Source organism: Crinia signifera, chromosome 3 (assembly GCF_055691185.1).
Source record: "Crinia signifera chromosome 3, ASM5569118v1, whole genome shotgun sequence".
Taxonomy (NCBI): Eukaryota; Metazoa; Chordata; class Amphibia; order Anura; family Myobatrachidae; genus Crinia; species Crinia signifera.
Window position 1 is genome coordinate 106,469,718 of NC_139219.1, and position 22,841 is coordinate 106,492,558.

Genomic DNA, 22,841 nt, shown 5'->3' on the forward strand with positions numbered 1-22,841 from the left:
GATGGAATCCCTGAGAGCAGTGATTGCAGGATTGGAGGAGGGAGAATATCTAGCGTCCATCGATGTGAAGGACGCGTACCTCCACATACCGGTGTGGGCCCCACACCAAACCTTCCTGAGGTTTGCAATCCTGGACGAACAATTTCAGTTCCAAGCCCTACCGTTTGGGCTCTCAACAGCCCCACGAGTCTTCACCAAAGTGATGGCGGAGATGATGTCCTTACTAAGGACTCAAGGGATAAACATCATCCCATACTTGGACGACTTGTTGCTAAAAGCAGTATCAGTGTCCAAGCTGCTGAGGGCCATAGAGATGACAAGGCAGCTCCTGTCCCAACACGGATGGATCCTCAATATACAAAAGTCATCACTGATTCCGTCCCAACGCCTCCAGTTTCTGGGGATGATTTTGGACACGGTGGAAAAAAGGGTATTTCTTCCAAGGGAGAAGATTACAGCGTTACAACAGCTGTTGGGGGAGGTGCTAGCCCCAGAAAGAGTCTCGGTCTACCTCTGCATCAGACTGATGGGAACGATGGTAGCCTCTTTCGAGGCTCTGCAGTTCGGGAGACTTCACTCTCGAACCTTTCAGTGGGACCTGCTGAGCAAGTGGTCGGGTTCCCACATCCACATGCACAGGTTAATTCGCCTGTCTGTCAAGGCAAGGCAGTCCTTACAGTGGTGGCTACATACGCCAAATCTCCTGGCAGGGAGGATATTCGGGATCCAGAACTGGATCTTGCTGACCACAGATGCCAGCCTACAGGGCTGGGGGGCGGTGGTACAAGAAAGGCGGTTCCAGGGCAGGTGGTCCTTCTTGGAGACTCAGCTCCACATAAACATCTTGGAGCTGAGGGCAGTACACTATGCTCTTCTAGAGGCTCACTCCCTCCTGGAACAGCAGACGATACAGGTCCAGTCAGACAATGCAACGACTGTTGCATATATAAACCGCCAGGGCGGCACGAAGAGCAGAGCGTGCATGAGAGAAGCCTTCAAGATTCTGACATGGGCAGAGACACATGCGGTGGCAATATCTGCCATCTTCATACCCGGGGTGGACAACTGGGAGGCGGACTTCCTGAGTCGTCACGACCTCCACCCCGGGGAATGGAGTCTGCATCCTCAAGTGTTCGGAAGCATTGTAGATCTGTGGGGGCTCCCACAGATAGATTTAATGGCCTCGAGGACCAACCACAAGGTGGTAAGGTATTGCTCAAGGACAAGAGATCCTCAAGCAGAGGCAACAGATGCTCTGACAGCGGAATGGGCATACGACCTAGTATACATATTCCCGCCCCTCCCACTTTTGGGGAGAGTACTACAGAGGATCAGGCATCAGCGGGTGCAGGCAATCCTAATAGCACCGGATTGGCCCAGGAGAGCATGGTACGCAAGTCTGCAAAACATGCTGATAGAAGACCCGTGGCGGCTGCCTCTAAGAAGAGACCTTCTGGTACAAGGCCCCTTCGTCTACCAGGACTTAGGGCGTCTTCGTTTGACGGCCTGGAGATTGAGCGGAACATCTTAGCTCAAAAGGGATTTCATTCCTCGGTCATAAACACCATGACCCGGGCCAGAAAGGCAGTGACAGCCGCACACTACCATAAGATCTGGCGTAGATATGTGTCCTGGTGCGAAAACATGAGTTTTCCACCAGCAGATTTCAAGTTGGACCGTTTCCTGTTTTTTCTGCAGGTGGGCCTTGAGAAGGGACTCCGGCTGGGGTCTTTAAAGGTCCAAATATCGGCTCTTTCTGTATTTTTCCAGAAAAAGTTGGCGGTCTACCCTGAGGTTCAGACTTTTCTACAAGGAGTCTTAAGGATACAGCCTCCATTTGTGGCGCCAACGGCGCCCTGGGACCTAGATGTGGTCCTAGAGTTTCTGCAGTCAGCCTGGTTTGAACCAGTGGACTCCATAGATTTAAAATACCTCACCTGGAAGACGGTGACATTACTGGCTCTGGCCTCGGCCAGAAGAGTTTCTGAGCTTGGTGCTCTTTCTTGCAAGAGCCCTTACTTGATTTTCCATCAAGACAGGGCGGAACTTAGGACGAGACAGCAGTTCCTGCCAAAAGTGGTCTCGGCGTTCCATATGAACCAGCCGATTGTGGTTCCGTCTTGCTCAGGTCATAAGGATATTCCTGAGTCACTTGATGTGGCTAGAATTCTACAGATCTATGTGAAAAGAACATCAAGGATCCGTAAGACGGAGTGTCTTTTTGTGTTGTATGACACACAAAAGAAGGGATGCCCGGCATCGAAGCAATCAATTGCTAGATGGATTCGTTCTACTATACAGCAAGCATATGTGTCAGCACATCTGACTATACCGGCATCTCTGAGAGCGCACTCCACTAGAGCCGTAGGAGCATCCTGGGCGGCTGCTCGGGGTGTGTCAGCTTTGCAGCTATGTAGAGCTGCCACCTGGTCTGGTCAACATACCTTCGTCAAATTTTACAAGTTTGACACTGTGGCCAGGGATGATACCCAGTTTGGGCAGGCGGTGTTGCAACAGGCTCCGCACGTTCCCGCCCTTTCTGGAAGCTTTGGGACCTCCCCAAGGTTATAAGACCTCAGTACCCCATCCTGAATGAAGGTGAAAATAGGATTTTAATACCTACCGGTAAATCCTTTTCACTGAATTCAGATGGGGTACTGAGCGCCCGCCTCAGTGCGGGGCTCTGTTGCACAGGTTACTATCCTGTTGTTACCGTTTTGCTATTGCAAAGTCTGTTTTTTTGATAAGTTATAGGTCCATTGACCTGTTAGGAGCAGCTGAGTTTTTTGGTGACTATATTGCTCCATAAAAATACATTTATGTTACTAAGTAACACAATGACGAGGTTAACTACGTTTAGTTGAGAGAGTTGTTGTGTGTGTTGTGGTGTGCTGGCGCGAATCTCACCACGTTATCTTAATGATTAGTTCCTACCTCACATACGTTATCCTTCCTTCGGGCACAGTTTCTTAACTGGCTAGTAGGGGGATATAGAGGGGAGGAGCCAGCACACCCTGGTTGAAGAAAATGTTATGTGCCTGTCTCCTGTCGGATACCCTCTAATCCCCAAGGTTATAAGACCTCAGTACCCCATCTGAATTCAGTGAAAAGGATTTACCGGTAGGTATTAAAATCCTATTTTTTTTTTAGGAAAACTGAATATAATGGTTTACTGCAATGTAGCCACTTTTTACAGATCCACCTTTTGAACACACATGGAAGCATTTTTCTACGATGGAAATTAAAATATGGTTATGGAAGTTTTTTCTGGCATTGTTGTAGAATTCCCACAAATAGAGGTAGCTTTACTTTTACCCTTCTGTCTATTCATCCAAAACCAGCACATTTTTAACTCTGGATTCTGTGCTGGCCATTCCATGATTTGAAATCTACCATCTTGTTCAGTTTGGTGTTATGTTTAGCATTCCGTCCATGCAGGGCCGGCGCCACCACTAGGCAAATCTAGGCATTTGCCTAGGGCGCCGGCCACTGGAGGGCGGCATTTTGTTCCGCCCGGTTACCTGTCCTAAGGCGCTGTGTATTTAAATCTGGCGGCGGAGGCAGCGGGGGTCCCTGCAGTCCATTAAAAATCACGAGCGCTATCCGCCGGGCTATGCGGAAGCGCTTCTAGTGTGAAAACTCTGGCAGCACGGCGCACGCTGATCTCAGCCAATCAGCGTGCTGTCAGTGTTTTCACACTAGAAGTGCTTCCGCATAGCCCGGCGGATAGCGCTCGTGATTTCTAATGGACTGCAGGGACTGCCTCTGCCGCCAGATTTAAATACACAGCGCCGCTGGACAGGTACCCCCCCCCCCCGGCACCGGGGCGCCCCCACCCCGACTCGCCTGGGGCGCTCCGGTGCCTTGCACCGGCCCTGCGTCCATGGTCTAACTGTGTACTTTGTATGCTCTCTCCCCAAGATTGAGTGGGTTTCCACCTGGCACTCCAGTAAAATCCAAAAATATACTAGTAGGTCCGTTCTAGACCCTATAGAGCCTTAGTGTTGGTACATATGTTGGAGATTATAGAATATAAATTTCATTGATATTGCACAGAAAAATATTTTCTGTAAAGCGCTGTAGAATATGTACGAAATTAAGGTTAGTTTTTGCATGGCCTGGAATTGTATTGGATCATTTTCTTGCTACAGGATCCACCTTTGGCCAACTAGGCATAGGCAAAATCTGTGATAGCCCTTGTGGCTCGGAGTACTGCTCACTCTACAAATTGACAACTTGCGACCCAACAAAAGAGCTCCAGACGATCACACTTTCACCTCCATGTTTGAAAGTTGGTTTAGTTACGTAGCACCCTTTGATTTCTGGCATATTATGCTAAAAATGTTCATATTGGTGTAGTTTAAATCTAAAAGATTTAAGTGTATTTTAGGTAAGTGTGTGATATGTTCTTAGCATGAACCTTTTCTACCTGAGTACTTTGAAAAGAGGATATATATTTAAACCTTTTAACAAAGCACAGTTGATCTAGCATGTCATAAACATATTTACTTAGCAGATACACTGTACTGATTCTCACACCCTCTCATCCGTTCTCTCCCTTTTATCATTTGTTTCAAGAGATTTTTTTTTTTTCATTTTTTTTCTCATGTCTTCGTTAAGCGAGTGTAAATATATGTATGTATATAATATGCTGTATTTATATATAAAGATTGCTGTAGCTCCACCACAGGTTTAGTGTTCATGTGATCTTCATGGATTCAAGTATAACAAAGTTTTAATACCTATTAATTTAACTCTATGGGATTAATATATAGAATATACAATAATAAGCAACATCTTACCCTTTTCGAATAGTCCCTCCACCAGGCAGCTGCACCTGCCCAGTGGCTTCATCTGGTTTTGTCATGCAGCATCTGTCCATCTCGTTGGTGCCCAGTATTTTAACATCAATGAAGGAATGGAGTGAGACAATGCACTCCATTACTACCAGTGTATCATTATGCTACCAGCTATTCGTATTAATTGGGTAATACAATTCATTTTTTTTTTACTTGTACATGTAGTCGAAATGGGTAAATAATAGATCAGCAAGCAAAATATGTAGAAAAATGGTCCACAGGGCATAAGAAGAAATGGAATTAACTTTTTTACAGCCTTGAGTACTTAGACTGAATTCACCAGATTATTCTGCCAAGGGGAGAATACAATTGTCCACATTCATTTTCTGCATGCTAATTGATTCCTCAGATCTATTATATTAGCACATGTGAAGTAGAATACACATCTTAGTACATATTCCCCTTAGAGTGAGGTCCCTAAAAAAAATCCATAAGTGCCCTATGTTTTGTTAATGAAACCCATAGGACTGTGACCCTTGATTCTATGGGAGGAATTAAAATACTTGGTACTCTTTACTTAGAAGGGCGCCCATCTCGGGCATTGAATGCACTAAAAAATCAGGTGCGATGCGACAGACGAGATGCCCGAGATTTCCCATAGGGAACAATGTTAAATGTCTCAATTGACCCGATTTTCCTGTTCAATGCCTCAATTGACCCAATTTTTCCATAGGAAACAATGTTAAATGGGCCACAGAGGCCAAATAGGCACCCTGAAGTGAATAATGGCCACCCGAATTGTTAACGCCACCCCACGATCAACGTCAACCCGAAGCGTGGCGAGCCCGCGAGGGGCGGCGGTACGCGTCCTACGACCTTTTCATACCCCCACTATCCACGTCGGCGTGGAGTTGAGAATAGAAAGTGTGGCGAGCGCAGCGAGGCGAGCGGACGCGGATACCTTCACAGATATCCGCGTCCCCTCGCAGGCTTCACAGCTGTCCGTGTACCCTCGCGGGGCTCGCTGCGCTCGCCACGCTTCGGGCTCGGTGGCTCGCTGCGCTCGCCACACTTTCTATTCTCAACTCCACGCTGACGTGGATAGTGGGGGTATGAAAAGGTCAATTGAGACATTTAACATTGTTCCCTATGGGAAATCTCGGGCATCTCGTCGGTTGATCGCACCCGATTTTTTAGTGCATTCAATGCCCGAGATGCCCGAGATTTTTTACTAACGATGCCCACGATCAAAATCGTGGGTGCCCTTCTAAGTAAAGAGTACCAAATACTTATAACGACCTGATCTAATATCTAAAGTAACAAGAGATTGTGTGTGTGTGTGTGTGTGTGTTTGGGGGGTTATTCAATTGAAATTTTTGTTTGCTCTGATCGCACCATTTATGGCCAGGAGCATGACTAAATTTGACCAAAAATAAGGAATTTAAGATGAAAAGTCCAAATAAGTGGTGAAATGGGTTGCTTCAATGTGTGTTTGGGAATACCCAAAATCCCATTTTTAGCACCTGGAAAAATGTTCTGGACTAATTGAATTCGTCCCTTTTTAAAATGTAATAGAGGTACTTATGTATGTTGGGCGCCCACTATAGTTATTACGCTCATACCCCCACTATCCATGTCTGCATGGAGTTGATTTTATATAGTGTGGCGAGCGCAGAGAGGGGACACGTAAAACTAAGCAAATAGCTTAGTAGGTGCCCAACTAACACATAAATACCGTAATAGAAACTTGATCTTGTTGGTATTTCCTCATGTTCTATTATAGAGTTGGTTATTGGTGGATACTTGTATGTGTTTTTACAGTCTTGCTTTTAAATCTGGCATGTATATCATAGGTTGAGGATTAGCACATTGTACTACTACAAATTGAACTCTGTAATGATTTTTATTTCTTTTTTTATCACAGGCAGCCAAAAGAAATCACCTGGATTAACAAACCTCTCACAAGTCCCTACAGCACAGCACTGCCAAAGCCAACTTTAATGTATTGCCCTATGTTGACCGTGTGCAGACAGCTATGCACACTACCTACTTCACCCATCTGTTAATACTATCGCTCCCAACAAGAGAAAACTAGCCATAATCACTAGAGTGGTATGGTGTTCCTTCATCAACTCAAGTAACCAAGAAATACATTTTCCGTTGGACTGTTATTTAGGCAACAAATCATTTACAAAATAAATAAAAAATGCCTAAATTTTTTTTCTGCACATTGAGAGAAGAAAAATAAATTCCAACAAGATCTATCATTAAGGACCGGGAAATGTGTTTTCTGCAGCACACCAGAGACCAGTAAATAGCAGTGTCTAAATGTTTGGTGATAGCATGAAAGAAAGCGTGTTAGATTAAAGAGCCAAGTCTGGGCATTCAGCTGACAAATAGACTTTACTGTGCACTGTGTGAACTAGGTCGTGAAATTAATTTACTTTTTCCTCCATGTCTTCTACCCGCACTTCTCTCACTTCCTCAAATGGCCTAAATGCCATTTAAATCATAAATTGGCGGTTGACTGGTTCTTCGAAGGAGAAAGACATGCCTACTTTCTCTGTTTCTTACAAATCATCAGTGGCTTAAAATAAGAAGCCTGCTGCAACTTTAACATTAAGAGCCTGAAGCGTAGAGGGTAAAAAAAAAGCACTAAAGATACTGGAGTGAACTTGCAGAAACACTTTATTTCACCTACCTTACATCTCCTAGCAGGAACATTTTGAACAATAAAGTGGGAGTTATAGTAAAGTTGCTGGTTGTAATGCTTTGCACTTAAGACTTGTAATGCTGTTTGTTGTGGGCTGAATATTGAATAGAAAGCCTTCATTGGCAATGTAATAATAATTGCATTGTTCTTTTATCAGTGTTTTACAAATAACAAGGAAATGTTTCACTTGCAGTAACATTTACTACTCATAATGAACATGGCAGATAGCTTAATTCGAATATTCCTGTGTCATGTTGGATCTTGTGAGGATTATTGGTTCTGGATTGTCCATGTTTCTGATCATACGTCTTGAAGGAACAGTATATGTTTTCTCACATGGTCGGCTCAATAACCAAAATGGGGTTAGCAATAGCTGTACTCTAGAGACATAGTAGTTTTTATTGTTTTTGTTTTTCAAAATCTCTCTTTTGCACAACTGGATTTTATTTAAAGCCGTCAAAAAAGGTGTCCTGGAAATAATTTTTGCACAGTTTGTGTGCCTTTCCTTCTGCTTTTTATGCAAATATATGTGTTGGGTGCAAGAACCTGCCAGAACGTGACTCCGTGTCAGAAAATAATACGAGTTAAAGCAGTTGTGTTGTGCATTTAGAGGATATTGGTGTATGTACTTTAAAGCCTTAAATTACTTGAAACCTTTACAATCCTCTCATTTAAGGAATCATGTTTGTGATGCTATTAAAGAGCTCTGTTCTGATCCTGAAACTGGAATCTCAGGCTGCATATACTTTTGCATAGTAGCTTGCTGGTTAAACACATCAAGGGGGAAACACAAAGCGGGACCAGTCACCATGAATGTCCAAAGGGAAACCAACCACACAACCTTCATTATAAGAATCCAGACTGCTGGGTAATTTTTTTAAGCCAAATGTCCATCGTTGTTTTGTACATGGATATCTGTTACTATGCATTAAGAGGATGTTCATCTGCTCTGACCATTTAGCACGCCCAAGGTCTGGTTTAACACTTTCAGAACTTGGCCTAAATTAAATGGACCTGACTTTGAGAACTTGACTTATTTTCTTTATTTTTTGTACATCTGGGTGTTTGAACTAAAACTTTACGAAAGCATGTATGCATCTGTGGAACATGGGCCTGTTCTTTGCAGCGATTCCAACATCTTATGCCTTTCTTGGAAGGGAAGGGTGCCAAAAAGTGAAAAGGAGAAACCCGTGTGTCGAAGGCGCTACTATGAGGAAGGGTGGTTATCAACTGGCAATGGAAGAGGGGTTGTAGGAGTCACTTTTACTTTGAGCCATTGCCGGAGAGACCGAAACACCCCTCAGAGGACAAACTTCAATCTACGAGGTCACAACAGTGAGGTGAGCGTTTTACTATATAAACATTGGTGTTCGTTCTTTTGTTTAAAAAAGATGTATATCGGCACTCTTTGTTAAGGCATTACTTGCCTGCTGCCCTCCGGAATGCAGGCTGATGATCTCAGTGGCGATATGTAGCTATACTCAGGGCTATTTTTCAAAAGGCTCCAGCAGGAACTGAGGCCCTTATTCTAGTTCACTCTTTCTGACAAAATATTTCTTAGATGGACAAAACCATGTTCACTGCAGGTGAGGCAGGTGTTACTTGTGCAGAGATAATTGGATTTGGGTGGGGTTTTACACCTTCCTCACCTGCAGTGCACATGGTTTTGTCCATCTAAGAAATATTTTGTCAGAAAGAGTGAACTAGAATAAGGGCCTCAGTTCCTGCTGGAGCCTACTGAAAAATAGCCCTGGCTATACTGGATAGCGCCACTCAATCCTGAGTGCCGCCGTGCAGTGTAGATAGATAGATAGATTTTTATATAGGGGGATTAGCTTTAATCCATGTTCTGAAAGGTCAACATTTCGGGGTGCGGCGACCCCCGTCGTCAGGACAATAATGCACAATGCATAATATACAGTGGGGATCGAAAGTTTGGGCACCCCAGACAAAAATCCATTTTAATGTGCAAAAAAAAAGCCAAGGAGAGATGGAAAAATCTCCAAAAGGCATCAAATTACAGATTAGAAATTCTTATAAAAAAAGTTTGATTTTACTTCCATCATTTACAATTTCAAAATAACAGAAAACTAAAAATGGCGTCTACAAAAATTGTAGGCACCCTGCAGAGTTTATAGTATACGCTGCCCCTTTTGGCAAGTATCACACCTTGTAAAACGCTTTTTGTAGCCAGCCAAGAGTCTTTCAATTTCAATTCTTGTTTGAGGTATCTTCACCCATTCTTCCTTACAAAAGTTTTCAAGTGCTTTGAGATTCCTGGGATGTCTGTGACACACTGCTCTTTTAAGGTCTATCCATAGATTTTCAATTATGTTGAGGTCAGGAGATTGTGAAGGCCATGACAAAACATTCAGTTTACGCCACTTAATGTAATCCACTGTCGATTTTGAGGTGTGTTTAGGATCATTATCCATTTGTAGAATCCAACCTCTCTTTAACTTCAGATTTTTCACAGATGGCATCAAGTTAGCGTCCAAAATTTGCTGGAATCTTATTGAATCCATTTTTTCTTCTACTCGTGAAATGTTCCCTGAGCCACTGGCTGCAATACAACCCCAAAGCATGATTGCTCCACCCCCAAGCTTAACAGTTGGACAGAGGTTATTTTCATTTCATTAAACATTATATATATATATATATATATATATATATATATATTTATATTAGAGCACCGGCACTCACTCTTTGGACGACGGGCTTAATAAAGAAGCCCGAAACGTTGCAAATATGCTCCTCTGAGTAGCCTTGAATTCCTTCTGTAAAGAGTGAGTGCCGGTGTTCTACTATACATGACCCTAGCAAGTGCCGAATATATATATATATCTATATATATATATATATATATATATATATATATCTATATATATATCTATCTATATATATATATATATATATATATATATATATATATATATATATATATATATATATATATATATATATATATATATATATATATATATATATATATATAATCCAGGCGATCCAGCACAGCCACTGATAGAAATATCTTCGGCGGGTGCCCACACGACAAATTCAGCAATACATTCCAACAGAAGTGCCGCACTCCAGCCACTTGAATAAAGCTTCTTTAATAGTCAAGCTATAGATAGCTATCTATAGCTTGACTATTAAAGAAGCTTTATTCAAGTGGCTGGAGTGCGGCACTTTTGTTGGTATATATATATATATATATATATATATATATATATATATATATATATATATATATATATATATATATATATATATATATATATATATATATATATATATATATATATATATATATATAGAGTTTTTGGGGGACCGCACTCTCACAAGTTAATTTAATGCACAGGCAGGGGTGCCCACAAGTTATCCATACTATTCAGTATGGACACTATTTGTAATCCAAAGTTCCTCAGGAATGAGGGGTAAGCACTCTCCTTGTATAAATGAATCAATCCAATTAAAGGTAATTTCACATTTATTCATTCTTTATACATAAATCGTGCCCATTTTGCCCCGACGTTTCGGTCCATAAATGGGACCTTTATCAAGGAGCATGGGTCAAAGTGATAATCAGAAATCAACGGAGCCAAAAGAAGGAGAACCTCTCTGTAGCAGGAGGACATCTGTCCTCCTGGACCGAAACGTTGGGGCAAAATGGGCACGATTTATGTATAAAGAATGAATAAATGTGAAATTACCTTTAATTGGATTGATTCATTTATACAAGGAGAGTGCTTACCCCTCATTCCTGAGGAACTTTGGATTATATATATATATATATATATATATATGCACTACTGGGACTTGCAATAAATAAATACACAGACACAGCGGACTGGGGCAACGTTTCATTCACTTTAATGACCTTTTTCAAGCTCAAATGACAAACAATAATGTACATACCGGGTGACGTCACCAATCAGCATGCCAGCCGGCATGCGCAAATCCGGCCGGGTTGCTAGGCAACCTGTGTGTAAACAAAAAAATTAGTGTATAGCGTGAGACGGCAGTGATTAAAAAGAAAACAAACAGCTGGTAAGTACAGAGCTGGAAGCATGATGTCCAGTGGAAAGCTGGACTCTCATCAATGAAATAATGCAACAAAAAAACTGTAATACAATAAACAATGCCAAACAATGATACATGTACGTATGAGTGCTCCCCCCTTTTTTTTGGCGAGGATATACTGTAACACTAGTGGGCTACACAGACAAGTGTGCCAATGTGGGAGGAAAATTCAGCAGGTAGCAACAAATCAATCTAGAGAAATGACAACAAGCTGCAAGATTCGTTTAAGCCTGCCGGAGCCACCGTGTTTAAGCGGTGTATCCACCAGGCTTCCCTCTAGTAATTTTTTGTCACGATCACCTCCCTGAAGGGATTTGGGGATGTGATCGATTATTTTATAGCGCAATGTCGACAGACCATGTTTGAATTCTCGAAAATGGCGGGGGACTGGTTGTTCAGAGGGCATAACTTTGCCCTCTAATGCATGTCTGATGTGGGACCTATGTCCTGCTATTCTTTCCTTTAAACTGCCGTGTGGTCTTTCCTATGTAAAAAAGACCACACGGACAGCGAATGAAATAAATGACATGTGTTGTGCTACAGGTCAAGACCTGTCTGATAGGTATCCGTACACCCGTATGGGGATGATGAAAACTGTCCCCTGTTTCCATGAAGCTGCATGTAGTGCATTGAATGCACTTGTAGCAGCCCGGCTTGCGGGTCATAAAATTACGGTCAGATTGGGGTTTTTTAGTCGACACATCATTGTGGACTAGCCAGTCCTTCAGGTTGCGCGGTCGTTGGTAACTGGGCAATATGGAGGTATGTGCAAACATTTTAAGACCAGGGTCAGTCAACACCATGGGCCACAATCTTTTGGTGTCTTAACTATTGCAGAACTAGCGGTATTATATTTTTGGACAAAGGGAATCCTATCGCCTAGGGGGGCACTATTTTTGGGGATTAGAGTCATCTCCCGTGGGGTGCTCATGGCTTTGTTTTTGGCTTTAATTAGATCTTTCCATGCGTATTCCCTGTTGAGGAATTTATTCAACATGAGATTCATCTCACGGTCTGCCTCATTAGGGTTGGAGCAAATGCGCAGAATCCTGAGGAACTGGGAAAACGGTAGACCCCGTTTGGTGGAATCGGGATGAGCGCTGTCCACCTGTAATAAGGTGTTGCGGTCTGTAGGTTTTTTATAGATAGATATATATATATATAGATATATATATATATATATATAGATATATATATATATATATATATATATATATATATATATATATATATATATATATATAGATAGATATAGTGTACAAGTGTTCAAAACATGAAGTTTGTGTACTACAGTATATCAGGCACAGAATACTCAGGCATAAAAATAAAGCAGAAAAGAAAACTTACACTCATTTAAAACTGCAACAAGTTTTCTGGCACCTGGGTGCTTCCACAGTGTTGAATGTCTGAGGGGTTAATTCTGGTTCCTTTTGGCAAATTCTTAAATGGACAAAACCATGTGCACTGCAGGGGGGCAGATGTAAAATGTGCAGATAATTAGATTTGGGTAAGTTATTTTGTTTCTGTGCAGGGAAAATACTGACTGCTTTATTTTTACACTGCAATATAGATCTCACTTTGGGGGTTATTCTAGTCCATTCTTTCTGACAAAATCCTTCTTAGATGGACAAAACCATGTGCACTGCGGGTGGGGCAGATGTAACTTGTGCAGAGAGAATTAGATTTGGGTGGGGTTTTTCTTCAAAGTGAGATCTATATTGAAGTGTAAAATCATGCAGTCAGTATTTTCCCTGCACAGAAACAAAATAACTCACCCAAATCTAATTCTCTCTGCACATGTTACATCTGCCCCCCTGCAGTGCACATGGTTTTGTCCATCTAAGAAGGATTTTGTCAGAAAGAATGAACTAGAATAAACCCCTTTGACGGAAAACCCCACCCAAATCTAACAAGTAACATCTACCACACCTGCAGTGCATGTGGTTTTGTCCATTTGAGAAGGAATTTGCCAGAAGGAGTGAACCAGTATAACCCCCTGAGTCACTAGTAATGATCAATTTTTGCCAATTTTAGTTGCCTTTGTTAGCCCAGGTTTCATGTTTGGGTCAGAGCGTGTTTGGTCACTTACAATTTATATGCTGACACTACCTTTTAACAGCCCTGTATGGCTTGGATCACCATTTGTGCGGCGTGAAGCCCTGTGCACACTAGACAACGATATTGTCTGTCTATCTATCTTAAATGCATTTTTTTTTTTTTTATATATTATTCTCTACACTGCTCGGGAAGCTGTTTCTGGCACCAGCCAGGTATACAACAACAGCTGCAGCAGCAGGAAGAGGCTGAGGGAGCACTTGTGCTCTAGCTGGTGCTTCCCATTGCTCAGTCAGTCCCCGTGCGGAAATGCTGTGCATGTATTGTCAAAGAGTAGCAGCGGTGGCCAGGGACCGAGCGAAAAGCAGCGGACGCAGGGAGCTGTGGATAAGCAGCAGCTGAGTGTCCGGAAACATGAGAAGAGCAGCGGCTGGCGGGAGCAGGTGATTAGCGGCAGCTGGGGACCATGATAAAGGCAGCAGAGGCCGGGGCAATGTTAGCAGCGGTAGCTAAAGGCCGGTAGCAGGTGAGCACTGCAGAGGCCAGCCCCTGTGAGCAAGAGACCCACCCAATGCTAGTGAGAACAGATCTGCCTCCTCTTCCTACCTTCTCCTCTACCCTCTCTCACCTCACCCTCTGCCACCTCACCCCCTGTCAGCATGCCCCTCACCCCCCTTGTCTCAGCCCATCACCTCTCCCCTTCTTGCCTCATCCCGCCACCTTGCCCCTTCTCACCTCAGGCCGTCACTTCGCCCCTTCTCACATTAGCCCATCACTTAGTCCCATCTTGCCTCATCCCGCCCTTTCTCGCCTCATCCCGCCACCTCGCCCCTTCTCGCCTCATTCCACCTTCTCGCCTCATCCTGCCACCTCGCTCCTTCTCGCCTCATCCTGTCGCCTCATCCTGTCACCTCTCCCCTTCTCGCCTCATCCTGCCGCCTCGCCCCTTCTCGCCTCATCCCGTCGCCTCTCCCCTTCTCACCTCAGCTCGTCTCCTCGCCCCTTCTCACCTCAGCTCGTCTCCTCGCCCCTTCTCACCTCAGCCCGTCTCCTCGCCCCTTCTCACCTCAGCCTGTCGCCTCGCCCCATCTCACCTCAGCCCGTCGGTGCGCCCCTTCTCACCGCAGCCTGTTACCTCGCCCCTTCTTACTACAGCCTTTCACCTCGCCACTTCTTTCCACAGCCCACCACAACCCCCCTTCTTACCACAGCCCATCACCTCTTCCCCTCTCCCCATATTCCATCGCCTCAGTCAGTCACCAGCCCCTTGATCCGTTTATCTCCCCTACTCTTCTCCCCCTACCCCTTCTTGCTCTCAACCCTTTCACTGTTCCTCCATCTCACCTGTCTCTCCATCTCACCTGTCTATTTATCTGTCTCTGCCCTAGTCTTTTTCCTCTCTTCTATGCACCTCTTTCCCCATGCTTAGCCTCCTCCGTTCGCACTCCTCTGTCTCTTGTTCCTTCCCCATTCTCTATCTGACACGTCTCTCTCACCTCTATCTCTTTCTCTAATTCCATCTTCTTTTTTTCACGAAAAATAAACTCAAAAGAATAACATGTGTGAGACCCCAATTTATATAAGATGAGGGGTCTCTTGGACCCACACATGTTTTCACTGAGCGCTACCACTGCTCCATGGTGTCCAGAGAAGGGCGCCAGGAAACACCACAAGGTGGCCTTGTGCCTAATCCTAACCTCCCCTCCCACAGCCTAAACTTCTCTCCTGTGCCTAATTCTAACTTCCCACAGCCTAACCACCCCTCCCCTCCCATTGCAACCATATCATCCCTATTCACTGCCCCCCTGTAATTTTTGGGGGAACTGCACCTGGTCACAGCGCTCTCACGGAGCAGGAAGCAGGAGCCCTTTGTGCGCTCCAGCAGGCTGCCCTTCCACTGTGGCCGCCTTTCCTCCTTTCACTGTGCATGCCAGGGCGCAGGGTTACAGCGCTCTCATGGAGCAGGCGGCAGGAGCCCTGTGTGCGCTCTAGCAGCCTGCCCGATGCCCTTCCACTGTGCTGTAGTCCGCACCCAGCATACAGGGAAAAACCTGTATCAGTAGTGCTAAGCTTGTTGCTGAATTCCGTCGCCTGCTACATTGCACTCCTCCCAGGCCCCACTGACAGAATAAAGCAGGCACTGTTTGTATTTTTTACATGTGTCATTGTGCCGCTTTTCCATAAATGGGAGGAGAGGAGGGGGGGGGGGGGGGAAAGATTTCTATTTACGCCACTGACTGCAACTGTTATGCTACCCCAATGTTGTGCGTGTGTATATATGTATATTAGATTTTTATTCACTGTGTGGGATGTATACTGTACTTATTCTGATGTTTCATATGTTACTCTTAAAGTACTATTTAGGTTATTATTTTTTTTACTACCCATGTGTATGATGGTCTAGAACAGGGCTGGGCAACACCGGCCCTCCAGATGTTAATGAACTACACATCGCAGGATGCTTTGCATTAGTTTTGCTATGTGGCCATACTGAAACTGATGCAAGGCAGGCTGGGATGTGTAGTTCATCAACATCTGGAGGGCCGGTGTTGCCCAGCCCTGGTCTAGAATATAGATTACCTTTTAATACTTCAGATATTTCTTTTTCTAACATTTGATTTTGATCAAGACGACACTTGTTTTTGCTTTGGTGTCAATGAGCATGCATTTGATGCTTCCAGTGAATTCTTTCATACATGTGGGAGGGTGAGAGAAGGTTTGTAGCAAAAGGAAAATCCACAGCTATTTATGGCTTCTACTCCTGAGGGGATTGAGTTACTGTGAAGGGAGATGCCTTTGGTTTGCAACCTGCTTGATGTGAAACATGTGAAATAGCAGTTTAGCCATTCATTCTGGCTGTAGAAATATAAGCACGAAGTAGATATATTATGAATATAGCCCCTGATTCAAGTGGGCTCACAAAGCCAAATCATTTTCCTGCTTTGCGAGTCATGTAAAACCACCTGCCGGCACCCCACTACAAGCCGAATGTTCCCTCTGCACTGCAAACGGATGTTTCACATAAACATCCGTTGGCAGGCTTGCATGCGGGCCCAAAATAATTTGATGGTCGCTGACGACGGGGGCCGCATTGTCCTGACGACGGGGGCTTGACCTCCGAAACGTAGACAGGCTCAGCACCTTTCTGGATTAAATTTTATATATATATATATATATATATATATATATATATATATATATATATATATATATATATATATATATATATATATATATATATATATAAACAAAAGGATATATAGCGCTAAGGCAAGAGTTCTCAGTCCAGCAAAAATAAGCCTATACCATAGGCTAATATAGCACAAAATCCCAGTTTATTAGGACTGCAGCTCCCTCATATAGGATTCCTGGGATCCTCAGGAATAATGGATGTCTGTAGAAAATATAAGAACAGAGGGGCGCTCCATAGTGCATAAAACAGTTTATTTATATAAAAGCACACAGCATAAAGGATAACCAGCCAGTAAGTGCTCGTACCAAAGTAATCCTCAGTGTGGGCTGGATACCACAAGGTTCAAAACATTAACCAAGCCAGGCAAATCTCCAACCTTTATCCGGGGCAACCGCCAGGAACTCACAGCCCACGCTGCTCTCCCCTCCAGGGGTTACACAGCGTGCCGGGAACCTCGTACGGGAACAGATGGAGGAAGGACAGCCTGGACAGCGTACAGCATGCAGCGAGCGTCTCCGTAGCCACGCCCCAACGCGTTTCGTGGAACACTTCGTCAGAAGTGTTCCACGAAACGCGTTGGGGCGTGGCTACGGAGACGCTCGCTGCATGCTGTACGCTGTCCAGGCTGTCCTTCCTCCATCTGTTCCCGTACGAGGTTCCCGGCACGCTGTGTAACCCCTGGAGGGGAGAGCAGCGTGGGCTGTGAGTTCCTGGCGGTTGCCCCGGATAAAGGTTGGAGATTTGCCTGGCTTGGTTAATGTTTTGAACCTTGTGGTATCCAGCCCACACTGAGGATTACTTTGGTACGAGCACTTACTGGCTGGTTATCCTTTATGCTGTGTGCTTTTATATAAATAAACTGTTTTATGCACTATGGAGCGCCCCTCTGTTCTTATATTTTCTACAGATATATATATATATATATATATATATATATATATATATATATATATATATATATATATATATATATATATATATATATTGATGTCTGAGCCTGCTTTATCTATTTATATGTGCAAGTGTGAGAATGTCAGGCACAGGTATTGCATTCAAGGGCTCTAGGAAGCTCGATTCATACATGGGATGTAAGCCTATGAGGCATATTCAATGTTGCAGTTGACGAGTCAGACGAGGAAGTTCCTCTATTACAGTCAGAAAATCCCTCCAGGACTCTAAAACAGATCTCCCTGTGGAAGAATTGTAATCTTTCTCTGAGGGTTTTAAAGCTCCCATCCAAACTATGCATCCAGTTTTTCCAGGAGAGCTTTCTGGCTTAAGACACAGTGATAGGTTGCAGTCAAATCTACACAAGACGTGGAAGGTCTCCCATTTGCAGGGAATTCCCTGTTTGAACCATAGAGGGGGCCAGTCTACCTTCCTTCAGTGGCTCCATAACCTATTTTACACAGGTCCATTGTTTCAATCCTTTCAGAGGCTGTCTAGATTCTGTAGTCAGGTCTGTTGCGCATCCTCCTCAGCTGCTGGTGGGATTAGAGATCATTGTATATTTTCTGCCACAATCTCCCATCCTGATCACAAAAATGTGGCTACACCCTCAGCATGATGGGTTACATTTCACCTAGGGGATCTCAGAGTGGAATCAAGCCTCAATGCTTTTCAAAAGATTTGGGATCAAATCTGCCATGATACCAGAGTCATGCATCTCATTTCCCAGGGTTATAAACAGGAATTTGAAGTCCATCTCCCCATCGGTTTTTCATCTCCATAGTCCCAGATTCCAACAGCGGCAAGTTGTTTTTTTTTTTTTTGCAGGACTCTATCAGGATGCTGGTGAAAAGAACCCTGGTTTAATTTCCACCCTATTTTCGAAACTGGTTTTTTTTAGTCCAGTTTGTTCGTGGTTCCCAACCCGGACAGCTCAGTCAGGCCAATTTTGATTTAAAATCGCTGAATTCTTATCTGCCGCTTTTCACTTCAAGTAGGAATCCCTTCTTTAGGTGATTGCAGGTCAGGAAGGGGGAGAATTCTTGTTTTCTTTAGACATCAAGGATGCTTTCTTCCACATTCCCTTTGGGGAACCTCATCAGGAGTTTCTTCAGTTTGCAGTTCTCTAGTCTCATGATATACTGTGGCTCAGTGGGCTAAAGCCTTGGTCTACTGTCCAAGGCGATCACATATCCAATCCCATAAATACTAGATCAGAAGTGGTTTTCTTCTACATAGCAGTTAGGATACTCATATTCACTGTCATGGCTGTGATAATGTCTCATCTGTACACTCAGGACAGGAACTACATCCTTTTCTTGGATCTAACCTACAGCCGCTCTGCACTGAATGGGCCCTTTTCTGATCTTGTCAACTCATTCAGATGATGCCACGTCCAGACAGTGGGGGAACCCTGGGAATACAAGTACTGTATGTCACCCAGTTGTTACCTGCTCCAAAAATTATTTTCCAGATCATGACCCTAAACTCTGTGCTTCAAAAGGTTTGTCTTCCTTGGATCATTGTTCAGGCCTTACAGAAACCACTAGGGTCCTCAATTCAACTTTTGATTAGATTCCTAGGCAACATGGTGTCCGCTTTACAGGTTTTACAGTATGGCTTCTTTCACTCCAGAACCATTACCTGTACCTCCACAAACTTGTCCGTTCCCGTGGTCATTACAGGGTGCTCATCTGTTTGAGGGTCCATAGTTTTCAATGCCTTCTACCATGGCTGTTGGTCTCCTCAAGCGTAAAGCCTATTAATCCATGTCCTGGAGCTCTGATTGATTGGTTTAACAGGCTTGGTAGCAGGTCTTTCTTCACCTCAGGGTAACAGTCATACTCCTATATACATATAATGCCATGTCCATACAGGGAGGGGCACACAACGGTGCAGCCTTGCAAAAAGTGACTCCCATCTTTCGTTGACCTAAAAGGGTATGCTCTGGCTATTCTTTCGAGGAGTCTATGTCTGGGAGGCGGATTATTTTAACAGACTGGATCTTCATTCAGGGCAAAAGGGTACTCCATTTCCAGGTCTTCCAATGTTTAGTGGATCGGTGGGACCTTTCCTCATATTGATCTCATGGCATCATGCAACTATACCAAACTTCTTCTATCCTACTCCGGAATGTGCTGGTGGTTGACAACTTCACAGTTCCATGGCCATTCCCTTTGTTTATGTTTTCCTGCACTTCCTACTTTTACTGAGGCTTCTCCAGCGAATTTAGCATGGATATGTTGAAGCCATTCTCTGCTACAGATTGTTTTCTAAATCATGGACGATATTTAGCCGCTGCCTCAACTGGATCTGCTTCCAGATTCTTTCCATGGTTCCAAATGCTTCGAAGTCATTTCGAATCCTTTGTGGTTTAGTGTGGAAAGCATTGGCAACTTACCACATCATTTAATTTGGGAGCCTCCTTTGTTTTTGTTTTTTAAGCTTGCTTTGGGTTGGGACTGCATTTGAGGAAAATGTGAAAGATGGACTCGCTCTTTGCATTTGAGTTCTCTTACCGAGCAAATTTCACTCTTTCAGTGTTACATAGTAGGTGAGGCTGAATAAAGACTTGCGTCCATCTAGTTCAACCTATGTTTATAGTAGCTAATCCCTTGTTGTATAGTATGTTCTGATATTTTAAAGACAGATTGTTACTTATTCATACCCGTGGATGTTTTTAACCAATAAATGTTTATCCAACCTTATTTTAAACTTATTTATAGTGTCTGCCGAAACCACTTCTTCAGGAAGAGAGTTCCAAAGTTTGACTGTTCTGACTGTAAAGAATTTTTTTCTTCTGGATGAACAAAATATTTTTTCTTCTAATCTAAACTCGTGCCCTCTCGTCCTAGATTCCTGACTAGCAGAAAAAAGGGTGCTTGACAGTTCCTTATATTGGCCCCTGATATATTTGTACATGTTGAGCATGTCCCCCCTTAAACGTCTCTTCTCTAGTGTAAATAGTCCCAGCTTGCTTAATCTCTCCTCGTAGCTTAAAGTCTCCATTCCCCTAATAAGCTTAGTTGCTCTTCTTTGGATTTTTTCTAATTCTATAATGTCCTTTTTATAGTCTGGGGCCCAGAATTGTACTCCGTATTCGAGGTGCGGTCTAACCAATGATTTGTACAGAGGCATAATTACTCTTGAATCCCTTTTGGCCACACAGTTTTGCAGGACTCTCTGCAATCTCCTGCCATGTTGGAAGCTCTGGGACGTCCCCACCGTGTTTCTCTCTCCAGTGTCCCCTATAGATGAAAGTGATACTGAATTTGGGTACTTACCTATAAATCCCTTTCTCTGATTCCATAGAGGATGCTGGATACCCACCCTCCTAAGTGTTTTGGTTATTGCAGTTTTAATTGCCTCTGAGTGGCTATTATATCTGTTTTATGGTTTATTCTGTTTGTGCTGCACTTCCTCTTTTTTTGTGTGTGTGTGTTTTCCATCCCTCCTCAGGTGCAGTTTCTTAACTGATCAGGGGAGGGGAAAAGAGAGGGAAGAGCCAGTCACACACCCGCTGTATATGGCTCTCCAGCATCCCCTATGGAATCAGAGAAGGGTTTATTGGTTCCAAAATCCAATTTTTACATATTTTTTTAAAACTATATTTAAAAGAAGTTAGAATCTGGTTGCTATTAGCAGCATCTTTTTCTCTACAGATTAAGGGGGATATTCAATCACCGGCAAGCATCTCCCGTTGGGGGAGATGACCACCGGGCCATATTCAATGCTGTCTTCCTCAACAGGATCTCGCAGGGGATCTCGCAGAAGGAGCCCGACTTCAGAAGCAGTCGGGCTTGTTCTGCCGAGAACGTCCGGGAATTGCCGAGCTCCTGGCCGCAGCTCGGCGATTCCCAGCCAAGCCCCCTTCTCGCCCAGCGGCAGGTGAGACATTGAATCCCGCCTGCGATTTCTCAGTCGAGCTGACCGAGAACGGGACAGGGTTACAACTGTCAAGTCAGCTCGACAGCCGTGACCCCACATTGAACACCCCCTAACTTTCTTAAATATCCTTTAATTTATTTAGGTTAATATGTACTTTTGTGTACATCCATAAGTTCAGTAAAAATAAAATAAGACTAAAAAAAGGTAAAAACATAAAACCTATTTTAAACTGTAACCTGTTAACCGTACTACTTCGGGAGAAAAAAGGCATTGACCTGTTCTGACAAGTCAAATAAAAAATAAAAAAGCACAATAATTCTTTCAGAATAGTTTCATTTAGTCCTCAAACTACTTCAGTTGAGTTTGGTCATAGCTGACCTCATTACATTACAATACATTCAGAGCTTTCACAGTACCGTAGGAGCTCCTGATCTGTATGGAAAAGAAAGCTATAAATCAGTGTTTACTTTTCTTCCCAGTAGCCATTACTGACCTCTGAGCATGCTCCCTGTAGTTCTCTATTCTTGCTCTTGATAAGTGATTCAGGGCTGCTAAGTAACTACAAAGCTGTTTATAGAAGAAACCATTAGGCGTTTTCCACAAAAGAACAGTCAGCCAAGCACTTTCAATGTACGGTATTTTCAAGCTTTGCCTCAAATTACTTTTTAAAACTTCACCTACTGTAGGTAAAAGAAGGAAGGCAAAGTAAAGATACTCTTTCACTTAAGAGTCACAACTTTAATGTCAGTGGGGAGGGGCCAAATGACCAGCTTCAATCGTAGTAAAATGTTTGGTACTTGTTTCCTAGCACGGCCACAACTATCATGATCGTGGGCATCGTGAGGAAAAATCGGGGGCATCGCGGCCATCGCATGCACTAAAAAATCGGGTGCGATGGTCGCGATGCCCGCGATTTCCCCATAGGGAACAATGTTAAATGCCTCAATTTAGCCGCGATGCCCCCGATTTTCCATAGGAAACAATGTTAAATGGGTCAATTTACCCAAATCATCATAGGGAACAATGTTAAATGGGCCATAAACCCCCCAAAACACCCCAGAACAGTGAAATGTCCCCCCAAAAGTATTTTACGCCACCCCACGATCAACGCGAACCCGAAGCGTGGCGGTACGCGTCCTCCGACCTTTTCATACCCCCACTA

The 22,841-nt window shown here is 43.7% G+C and overlaps 1 protein-coding gene across 1 annotated transcript in view; it reads left to right on the forward strand.

Annotated features, from left to right (window-relative positions):
* The window catches only part of TULP4 (TUB like protein 4), a 171,470-nt gene that overhangs the window by 33,814 nt on the left and 114,815 nt on the right, over positions 1-22,841 (forward strand). Inside the window, exon 2 of the mRNA XM_083176351.1 lies at positions 6,724-8,852. Within this exon, the coding sequence (XP_083032477.1) occupies positions 8,601-8,852 (252 nt within the window). The 5' untranslated portion in view covers positions 6,724-8,600. The remainder of the gene's footprint in view (positions 1-6,723; positions 8,853-22,841) is intronic.